Genomic DNA, 12,519 nt, shown 5'->3' on the forward strand with positions numbered 1-12,519 from the left:
GATATTTAAAATTGCCATCTTGGGAAATAGACCAGTGTAAACATGTTAATGTGTTTAACTGGTGGTTTAGGGGTGCAATTTTAGCAATGAAGTTTTAGTTTAGGAGCCTGATCTGGATGAGCCCTGGTTTCAATCATTGATTGACATCACAGGGTGTTGCTTTAAAAACCACTTATATGGCCCGCACCCTGGAGGAAGTTGCCCATGGCTACTTTAGTTTGTTAGCGTTTGTTTACGATAAACATACATATTCTGACCTTAAAAGGATTTCCATGATATGCAAAATGGTGAGTATCACATGATAATGATTTATACTAAAATTCCCGCATCAACGTAATGACTTTAACTGACTTGTTCTGAATATAAAAATGCATTCTAGGAATATTTGTTTAGGGCAATGCAGATTAAAAATTCTCATGTGTCAATGAAAGTTGCTAGCAGCTAGCACCCTGCATGTTTTCCCCAACTGCTAACCAAAAGTTTGACTCGCCCTCTCCGTCCAGCACCTTCAACTATGCTGCAATCAATTTTTTTTAAAGACCTTGTTGCTTATGAGTTTGAGATGAAAAGGTGAAGGTAGTTTTGTAGTCTTGTGTATGTTTTTCACATGATGACATATGAAAAAATCTGAAATGGGTTCCAGCTTCATATTAAAAAAAAACTGTAGTAAAATTTTATACAATACAAAAAGGTCCAGCAGACTGAACACAAATTTGTGTTCTATTCACATTCGAGGCTTTCTTTTAACATCTCATTAGTATTTTTCAAAACCGCTCTGGTGGCCTAGTGGTTAGAGCATCTGCCTTGGATGCAGAGATCGTGGGTTTGATCCCCAGCCATGTCATACCAAAGACTTACAAAAATGGTACTAACAGCTACCTCGCTTGGCACTCAGCATTATGAGGTTAGTGTTAGGACTGGTCGGCCTGGTGTCAGGATAATGTGATTGGGTGGGACATCATGCTACGTGTCTGTGGCATAATGCCCCAGTGCTAGACATCACTATAAACTGCCACACTGCAGACATCATAGTGATATAACTGATTTTTTTTTAAAGCTATGTTAAAAATCCAAGTCACACTCAGTATTTTTCAATGTTTACAATCCTATGCCTACTCTATTACAATCCAATGCCTACACTATTACAATCCAATGCCTACACTATTACAATCCTATGCCTACACTATTACAATCCAATGATTACACTATTACAATCCAATGCCTATACTATCACAATCCTATGCCTACACTATTACAATCCTAAGCCTACACTATTACAATCCAATGCCTACACTATTACAATCCTATGCCTACACTATTACAATCATATGCCTACACTATTACAATCCTATGCCTATGCTATTATAATCCTATGCCTACACTATTACAATCCTATGCCTACACTGTTACAATCCTATGCCTATGCTATTATAATCCTATGCCTACACTATTATAATCCTATGCCTACACTATTACAATCCAATGCCTATGCTATTATAATCATGTGCCTACACTATTACAATCCTATGCCTATGCTATTATAATCCTATGCCTACACTATTATAATCCTATGCCTACACTATTACAATACAATGCCTATGCTATTATAATCCTATGCCTACACTATTACAATCCTATGCCTACACTATTACAATCCTATGCCTATACTATTACAATCCTATGCCTATGCTATTATAATCCTATGCCTACACTATTATAATCCTATGCCTATGATATTATAATCCAATGCCTACACTATTACAATCATAGTGATATAACTGATTTTTTTTTAAAGCTATGTTAAAAATCCAAGTCACACTCAGTATTTTTCAATGTTTACAATCCTATGCCTACTCTATTACAATCCAATGCCTACACTATTACAATCCAATGCCTACACTATTACAATCCTATGCCTACACTATTACAATCCAATGATTACACTATTACAATCCAATGCCTATACTATCACAATCCTATGCCTACACTATTACAATCCTAAGCCTACACTATTACAATCCAATGCCTACACTATTACAATCCTATGCCTACACTATTACAATCATATGCCTACACTATTACAATCCTATGCCTATGCTATTATAATCCTATGCCTACACTATTACAATCCTATGCCTACACTGTTACAATCCTATGCCTATGCTATTATAATCCTATGCCTACACTATTATAATCCTATGCCTACACTATTACAATCCAATGCCTATGCTATTATAATCCTATGCCTACACTATTACAATCCAATGCCTACACTATTACAATCCTATGCCTATGCTATTATAATCCTATGCCTACACTATTATAATCCAATGCCTACATTATTACAATACTATGCCTATGCTATTATAATCATGTGCCTACACTATTACAATCCTATGCCTATGCTATTATAATCCTATGCCTACACTATTATAATCCTATGCCTACACTATTACAATTCAATGCCTATGCTATTATAATCCTATGCCTACACTATTACAATCCAATGCCTACACTATTACAATCCTATGCCTACACTATTACAATCCTATGCCTACACTATTACAATCCTATGCCTATGCTATTATAATCCTATGCCTACACTATTATAATCCTATGCTTATGATATTATAATCCAATGCCTACACTATTACAATCCTATGCCTACACTATTACAATCCTATGCCTACACTATTTCAATCCTATGCCTACACTATTACAATCCTATGCCTACACTATTACAATCCTATGCCTATGCTATTATAATCCTATGCCTACACTATTATAATCCAATGCCTACACTATTACAATCCAATGCCTATGCTATTATAATCCTATGCCTACACTATTACAATCCTATGCCTATGCTATTATAATCCTATGCCTACACTATTATAATCCAATGCCTACACTATTACAATCCTATGCCTATGCTATTATAATCCTATGCCTACACTATTACAATCCTATGCCTACACTATTACAATCCTATGCCTATGCTATTATAATCCTATGCATACACTATTATAATCCAATGCCTACACTATTACAATACAATACCTATGCTATTATAATCCTATGCCTACACTATTACAATCCAATGCCTACACTATTACAATCCTATGCCAACACTATTACAATCCTATGCCTATGCTATTGTAATCCTATGCCTACACTATTATAACACTGGTCAACAGTGAAATCATTACTGACTTGAAAAGGCCCTAATCTGTAGTATTTTGGTGTGCCAAACACGAATATAACCGTGAAAAATTTGTATTGGCTCTCGTTTTGAAGATATTCATATACCTCATTTTCTATGTTTCACTGTGTAAATTTCTCCAGTAGGACTGCAGCAACATCCGGAATAATGATGTAACATTGCATAATACCATCATGCTCACATCATCCACAGTTGATTGCATCATTTTCTGATGCAATGCAATACTAATGCCATGCGGCTGCTGAAGTAAGTTGACGTCAGCAGTGTACTATACATGTGTAGGCCTATTATACTAATGCCAGGCGGCTGCTGAAGCTGACGTAAGCAGTGTACTATATAAAGCCCAATCAGATAGGTTCAGCATTTAAAATATTTTAGACGTTGTGCGAGACAGTTCAAGCTACTGTTACATAAAACTTATTATTTTATCCATTTACGTACAATAAAGAACAGTAATGCCTCGAAAGTGTGTTAATACCGCGGACAATTTTTGCTATATTTGTGGGGAAGTGACATTTGCCAACCAGAAGAAAAGTATCAATTCTCAAGTGAAGAAGGCATATCATCTTTACTTCGGATGCAAGGTTGGTGACCAAGACAAGCCTTGGGCTCCGCATATATGCTGTGCTACATGTACAACACAGCTTTCACAGTGGTTGAATTGCAAAAGGTCATCAATGCCGTTTGCAGTCCCAATGGTGTGGAGAGAGCCAAGCAACCACCTAAATGACTGTTACTTCTGCTTGGTTCCTCCTCTTTCCAGCGGAATAACGAAGCGAAAGAAGTCGAGAATAGTCTACCCAAACATTCCGTCTGCATTGAGACCAGTTCCACATGGTGAGGGACTTCCTATTCCAGAACCTCCAGCAGAATATTCTCTTGATTCATCTGACGAAGACAAAGGTGAGTCGACCTGTTCTTCTCCTGGTCCATCAGCATGCAGTAATCCAGATTTTCACTGTGGTGCATCATCAACCCCACATAGAATAACACAGGAAGAACTAAATGACCTGATTCGTGATTTGGACTTATCAAAGAACAAGGCAGAATTGCTAGGATCAAGACTCCAACAATGGAATCTTCTAGAAGAAGAAGTCACAATTACTGCATATCGAAAGCGCCACCAGCAATTGGAGCCTTTCTTCAGAAAGGAAAGTAATCTGATATTCTGTTCCGATATTGAGGGCCTCATGAATGCTTTAAAAATCACTCATGACCCACAAGAATGGAGACTATTTGTGGACTCTTCGAAACTGAGTCTCAAGGCTGTGCTTTTGCACAATGGAAACATTCTTCCATCTATTCCAGTAGCGTATGCTGTCCACATGAAAGAGACGTACGATAACTTAAGGCAGCTACTGAATTCCATTGAGTATAACAAGTACAGCTGGCACCTCTGTGGTGATTTGAAGGTAGTTGCCCTTTTAATGGGACTGCAGCAAGGATATACAAAATACATGTGTTTCTTATGCAAGTGGGATAGCCGAGCAAGGGAAATGCACTACATGAGGAAGGAATGGACTCACAGGCAGAATGTAGCCATTGGAGAGAAGAATATCCAACACCCAGCTCTGGTTGAGGCTCAGAAAATCTTGCTACCACCCCTTCACATCAAACTAGGTTTGATGAAGAACTTCGTGAAAGCCATTGACCGGACTTTGCCAGCATTCCGATACCTGCATGAAAAATTCCCTCGACTCAGCGAAGCAAAGATTAAAGAGGGAGTTTTTGTGGGTCCTCAGATTCGAGAGCTTTTCAAAGATGACCGGTTCAACAACTTGCTGGAAGGTGACGCGAAACAAGCATGGAATGCTTTTCGCCTAGTTTCTACAAACTTCCTCGGAAATGTTAGGGCAGAAAACTATAAGGAACTAGTAGAAGACATGTTGATGAAGTATAAGAAACTTGGCTGCAATATGTCTCTAAAGATTCACTTCCTTCATTCCCATTTGGATTTCTTTCCTAGCAACTGTGGTATTGTTAGTGATGAACACGGCGAACGTTTTCATCAAGATATCGCAACAATGGAACAAAGATACCAGGGAAAATGGTCCACTACAATGCTGGCTGACTACTGCTGGACACTCCTCAGAGATGCTCCCGAACAGCTGTACAAGAGACAGGCGAAGAAATCTAAGATGTAGTCAATGACTTGATTTTTTATAGGTAGGCTATTACAGTTGACCTTTTACTATTGGAATGCATTTCGTTATGTAAACATTAATTTCTTGCAGATTACAAAAAAACTAGAGCCAATTTTGCAATTTGACTGTCATATTCGTGTTCAGCACATAAAAATTGATAAGAACTGACTAATTTTATTTCAGTAACATGACTTTTGTAAAAATTTGTTGTCCAGTGTAATCTGATGCCTATGCTATTGTAATCCAATGCCTAAACTATTACAATCCTATGCCTACACTATTACAATCCAATGCCTACACTATTTCAATCCTATGCCTACACTAACTATTACAATCCTATGCCTACACTATTACAATCCTATGCCTACACTATTACAATCCTATGCCTATGCTATTGTAATCCTATGCCTACACTATTACAATCCTATGCCTATGCTATTACAATCCAATGCCTACACTATTTCAATCCTATGCCGATACTATTACAATCCAATGCCTACACTATTTCAATCCTATGCCTTCACTATTACAATCCTATGCCTACACTATTACAATCCTATGCCTACACTATTACAATCCTATGCCTACACTATTACAATCCTATGCCTATGCTATTGTAATCCTATGCCTACACTATTACAATCCTATGCCTATGCTATTACAATCCAATGCCTACACTATTTCAATCCTATGCCGATACTATTACAATCCAATGCCTACACTATTTCAATCCTATGCCTTCACTATTACAATCCTATGCCTACACTATTACAATCCTATGCTTACACTATTACAATCCTATGCCTACACTATCGCAATCCTATGCCTACACTATTACAATCCTATGCCTATGCTATTGTAATCCTATGCCTACACTATTACAATCCTATGCCTTCACTATTACAATCCTATGCTTACACTATTACAATCCTATGCCTACACTATTACAATCCTATGCCTATGCTATTATAATCCAATGCCTACATTATTACAATCCTATGCCTATGCTATTGTAATCCTATGCCTACACTATTACAATCCTATGCCTTCACTATTACAATCCTATGCTTACACTATTACAATCCTATGCCTACACTATTACAATCCTATGCCTATGCTATTATAATCCAATGCCTACATTATTACAATCCTATGCCTATGCTATTGTAATCCTATGCCTACACTATTACAATCCTATGCCTTCACTATTACAATCCTATGCCTACACTATTACAATCCTATGCCTATGCTATTATAATCCAATGCCTACATTATTACAATCCTATGCCTATGCTATTGTAATCCTATGCCTACACTATTACAATCCAATGCCTACACTATTTCAATCCTATGCCTACACTATTACAATCCTATGCCTACACTATTACAATCCTATGCTTACACTATTACAATCCTATGCTTACACTATTACAATTCTATGCCTACACTATTACAATTCTATGCCTACACTATTCATGTTATTATTAAAGTAAATCTGCTTGTTGCCCAAACTTCTATATCCTTGTACAATTTTGTTATTTCCATAAATACTTCTGCAAATAAATATTTTTCAAAAAATCAAAATCAATTCTATATATATATAGAGCTAATCAAGCTTTCATTGACAATCATCTCTTGCTGTAACCAGATTATCAGATATTAAATCCGTACATGATTTTCAACATCTTTGGACAATGTCATCATATTGCACCTTAATGTTGATACTTATTTCTCTCATTTCTACCTATGTGTGATAGTTTGCCCATGTGAGAAAGTCATGTGGATATGCTTATCACACATGGGTGTAGTCTCTCACACTGTAGATGATGTCATTATGCTTATGACTTCATGACGTCTGCCAGTTCTCACTTGTATTAAAAAAAAACAAATTTAGCCTACTTATAAATATTTATTGTTGTCTACAACAAGTTGTTTGTTGTAAACTAAACTTTGTATGATCTTTGTAATGACCTTCTAGAAATAACCAGTATTTCTTTGTCTACATCTGGGCCAATATTTCCATCACTATTTCCATGTGAAAAACGAGAGAAACAAAATCCAATATATGCATCAGCATGGGATCAATTTTGCAGACAGGAAAAGCAAAGTTCTGCTTCGTTCCTCCCCACAAATTCTGACCCTATGGGTGGTGTGGGGGAATTTGCTTATCCCCCCACCCACCCAGTGCACATGATGGATTCTATCTGCAAATACAAGGTATAATTATGAGATCCAAGTGAGGGAACAACAGTAATGAGGGAACAACAGTAATGGACATTGTAATTGTCTTGTCTTCTCATTTTTCTTATCTATCACAAAGTCCAAGAACATCTCTCTAGAGCAAAGAGTGTGTGTGTGTGTGTGTGTGTGTGTGTGTGTGTGTGTCTGTGTGTTAGATTTAGCTTGTGTTAGACAAGCAAGTAAGAATTCAGCTGGTACATGACAAGAAATTCTTGACCATCCCATATCCATTTAATAATATGACAATGATAGTCCATGGCTCTAAAGAAGTGATGGGAAAAATAGTGTTAAACAGAGATTATGATGCTAACATGGTAGCCTAAATAACATTGCAGTCATGCAATAAATACAATTTCACAACCTTAGTACAAGTCCAGTTCAAATATTTCATGTAAATGCTTCTTCAATTGCAAAATACCTGCTAATGGAATGACAATAATGCTTCTATTGATTTGGGTCAGCTGGCGTATCAGTGGCAGTGTTGTACACAAGGTGGATGTGTCGGGGATCAAGTAGGGAGGGAAGACTGCCTGGTCTGACGTCTGCAGCGATCCTTCCAACTGACTCACCTCAGCCTGCATAACAAGGGACAATATAATAATATTAATAAAATTGATATAAATTCCTTTCAACTTTGTTCACATTAAAATTTCATGGCAGACTATACTGAAGGGCATAAATAAGGCAACATTTCATGGATGACTATACTGAAGGGCATAAGTAAGGCAACATTTCTTGGATGACTAAACTGAATGGCATAATTAAAGAAAAATTTCATGGATGACTATACTGAATAGCATAAGTAAGGCAACATTTCATGGATGACTATGGCAACATTTCATGGATGACTATATTGAATGGCATTAAGGCATCATTTCATGGATGACTATATTGAATGGTATAAGTAAGGCAACATTTCATGGATGACTATACTGAATGATATAAGGCAACATTTCATGGATGACTACTGAATGGTATAAGTAAGGCAACATTTCATGGATGACTATATTGAATGGTGTTAAGTAAGGCATCATTTCATGGATGACTATACTGAATGGTATAAATAAGGCAACATTTCATGGATGACTATATTGAATAGTATAAGTAAGGCATCACTTCATGGATGACTATACTGAATGATATAAGTAAGGCAACATTTCATGGATGACTATACTGAATGGTGTTAAGTAAAGCATCCTTTCATAGATGACTATACTGAATGGTATAAGTAAGGCATCATTTCATGGATGATTATACTGAATGATGCAAGTAAGGCAACATTTAATGGATGACTACTGAATGGCATAAGTAGGGCAACATTTCATGGATGACTATACTGAATGGCATAAGTAGGGCAACATTTCATGGATGACTATTCTGAACGGCATAAGTAAAACAACATTTCAAGGATGACTATTCTGAATGGCATAAGTAAAACAACATTTCATGGATGAATATATTGAATGGTATAAGTAAGGCAACATATTATGGATGACTATTCTGAATGGTATAAGTAAGGCATCATTTCATGGATGACTATACTGAATGGTATAAGTAAGGCAACATTTAATGGATGACTATACTGAATGGTATAAGTAAGGCATCATTTCATGGATGACTATACTGAATGGTATAAGTAAGGCAACATTTAATGGATGACTATACTGAATGGTATAAGTAAGGCATCATTTCATGGATGACTATACTGAATAGTATAAGTAAGGCAACATTTCATGGATGTCTATACTGAATGGCATAAGTAAGGCAACATTTCATGGATGACTATACTGAATGATATATGGCAACATTTCATGGATGATTATATTGAATGGCATAAGTAAGGCAACATTTCATGGATGACTAAACTGAATGGTACAAGTAAAAGAACACTTCATGGATGACTATATTGAATGGTATAAGGCAACATATTATGGATGACTATACTGAATGGTATAAGTAAGGCATCATTTCATGGATGACTATATTGAATGGTATAAGTAAGGCAACATATTATGGATGACTATACTGAATGGCATAAGTAATGAAACATTTCATGGTTGACTCTACTGAATGGCATAAATAACGTAACATTTCATGGATAACTGTAATGAAGAGCACAATTAATGCAACATTTCAGGAGATCCAGCTCCTTGGACCAAGGAGACCGGTTGGTAATATCACCCACTTAAATAACAATGAGATTTCACTGTTTTTGATCTATTACAGGTGAATGTTCACCAGAAGTTACTTGTTTCTTTCAGCACAAATCAGGGAGTGAATGTATGTGGTATAATGTTCCAGAACTTCAATATATTCTTTCTACACTTCTAATTACTTCCTAATAACCTAAATGGAGATAAGTTATTTCAGAATATTCTTTCTACACTTTCAAATAAATCAAATGAAGCCAAGCTATGTAAATTTGTTGCACTTATCTTTTTAGGCCACTTCACTGATATGACAATTAGACTTATCATCTCTGAATGCAAGCCCGGTCTTACGTATGTCTTAACTGTTACATGCCACCCACATGGAAAGTAATTAGTAATTAGTACAGATGTACTACAATGAAGATAAACAAATAAGTGACTAATACACAGTATGTTTTAGTCTCTGTGGCATATAGCAAAGCAAACTTGTTGACATGGGCTGAAAAAGACTCAAGGGTGGCAACTTATTGGGCTGCAAAAGACTCATGGGTGGCAGCTTCATGGGCTGCAAAAGACTCATAAGTGGCAGCTTATTGGGCTGCAAAAGACTCATAAATGGCAGCTTACTGGGCTGCAAAAGACTCATAAGTGGCAGCTTATTGGGCTGCAAAAGACTTATGAGTGGCAGCTTCATGGGCTGCAAACGACTCATGGGTGGCAGCTTCATGGGCTGCAAAAGACTCGTAAGTGGCAGCTTATTGGGCTGCAAAAGACTCATGAGTGGCAGCTTATTGGGCTGAAAAAGACTCACGGGTGGCAGCTTCTTGGGCTGATATAAACTCATGGGTGGCAGCTTATTGGACTGAAAAAGACTAATCGGTGGCAGCTTCAAACATTTTAACCCCTACAACAATCAAGTATCTTGTTCCACTAGAACACTCTTCATATAATGTTACATCAGAAGTTTGCTTGCTTACAGATACACCAGGGACAACGATGCATACTGCTAATACATTAATTATGCATGGAATATTCTATGTTATGCATGGATTATGTTAAAAAATCACTAGCTAAATGCCAGTCAAAAATAAGTTTTGCCTATTTCCTCTATTATGCATTATTACTTTTATATAAGCTTGTTGACCACAGAACACTAGTCATTCTGGTCTCACTGTATTAGCAGTGTCTATGGTTATCCAATGAGAACATTTTCATCACCCACTTTTGTGTTCTGCACCTGATTGGGTTATTTATATAATTAATTGGGTTATTCATATAATTAATTGGGTTATTAACTTACTATTATTATACATTCTTATTTCTGTCTTATTTATATCGTGGTTTCTCTGACTAATATGGTCATAAAAAACATACAAAAAGAAAGCTTGCGATTAAACTTAATAAATTGAAGTCAAATGAGTCACTATTACAGCAATAATCAAACTGATTACAATGAAAAATATGACAATATTCGTAACGAGCTTAGAAATAATATGAGAGGTTCACAATAAACAGAATAATTGGGATTTACAACATTTTCCAGCCAAAATCTATTCAATCACATGTTCGGAGTAGACAAAGATCTTCTTCTAAGAGTACCTGTTTTAAAAAATTACAAATATGAAGCCACATATTAATAGCAAACAATGCAATTAGAGATGGATTTTACAGCCTTGGCAAACATGTGACTTTAGCAATACTGTATCAGAAGGCATTATTCATAGATATCATGTGTTCAGCTTATGTGTCATACAGCACAAGTTAAACGAGGAAATGAAACCTATCAATTGGAAGAAATTCCACTGATATAAAGCTAAAACGTAAATGACATTCAGAAACTAGAGACTAGATATTATACAGTAAATACAATCGTATTTGCCACAGATACTCACTTTACAACTAAGTCTGCATAATAGTAGGCATATCCATTCAATTTATTAAAAAAAGATGATATGAGAGATGTACAGGAGAAATTAACTTCCATTCCAATAAAGAAAAAACTTTTTTCTCTTCCCATCAGCACTTACTAACTAGCCCAATCTTTTATTCTATGTTATGTACACAAGTGCATCATCAGGCATGTAATTTGGATTGTTATTGCTTTTAATTCAACTTTGGAGTCCATTTTTTTCATATGACTTTGAACTTGGCTTTGGTTCCCAAAGATTCAACGTCACTTTGGCAATTACAGAAATAATCTCAGTAATTTCACCTTAATGGTTTGATTGATAAACCCTGTCAATATACACATTTGTGTCTGTATCTTTTTTGACAAAATGTTTTATCTGTATTCACATCAAGTTCCTAAAAAGGATAATTGGGTCAAAATGTAATTAAACTGATGATAAAACAGTATTAACTCTACATTCCATTACTGCTTTGCAGTATGACTCATTTAGAGTGAAAGAATGTACCAAATGAAGTTGTATCCGCACTGACTGAAAAGAATACATATGAGTTCAACTCTTACAGAAAAAGTTCAAGTGATCATGTTTTTTCATTGCTTTCACTCTTATATTTGGTAATAATAAACTCGTCAGCAATCCTAAGTATATTTGTTTGAGATGCTGGCCAAAGTATATAGTAGTGTGTGCTCAGGAGTGTCCGCATACAAAGAGTAGGTCTACTTTCGAGGTAAACACCTGTAAAGTTCTAGAGAAAATGTGGCACATGTATATTTTGTCTGGAAGTATTAGAAAGAAGCTGGACTAGAAAATGTATTTTTGATATTGTTCAATATACATCACTCTATGGAAACATG

General features: G+C 36.0%; 1 protein-coding gene across 2 annotated transcripts in view; it reads right to left on the reverse strand.

Moving 5' to 3' along the window:
• LOC149802115 (nonsense-mediated mRNA decay factor SMG5-like) overlaps positions 1-12,519 on the reverse strand; it is a 192,124-nt gene that overhangs the window by 13,406 nt on the left and 166,199 nt on the right. For both annotated transcript variants that reach the window (XM_089956507.1, XM_089956506.1), the window contains exon 22: positions 8,027-8,183. In XM_089956507.1, coding sequence (XP_089812633.1) covers positions 8,027-8,183 — 157 coding nt within the window. The remainder of the gene's footprint in view (positions 1-8,026; positions 8,184-12,519) is intronic.

The sequence above is a fragment of the Sinohyriopsis cumingii genome, chromosome 4, assembly GCF_028554795.1.
Source record: "Sinohyriopsis cumingii isolate HCF-2022 chromosome 4, ASM2855479v2, whole genome shotgun sequence".
NCBI lineage: Eukaryota > Metazoa > Mollusca > Bivalvia > Unionida > Unionidae > Sinohyriopsis > Sinohyriopsis cumingii.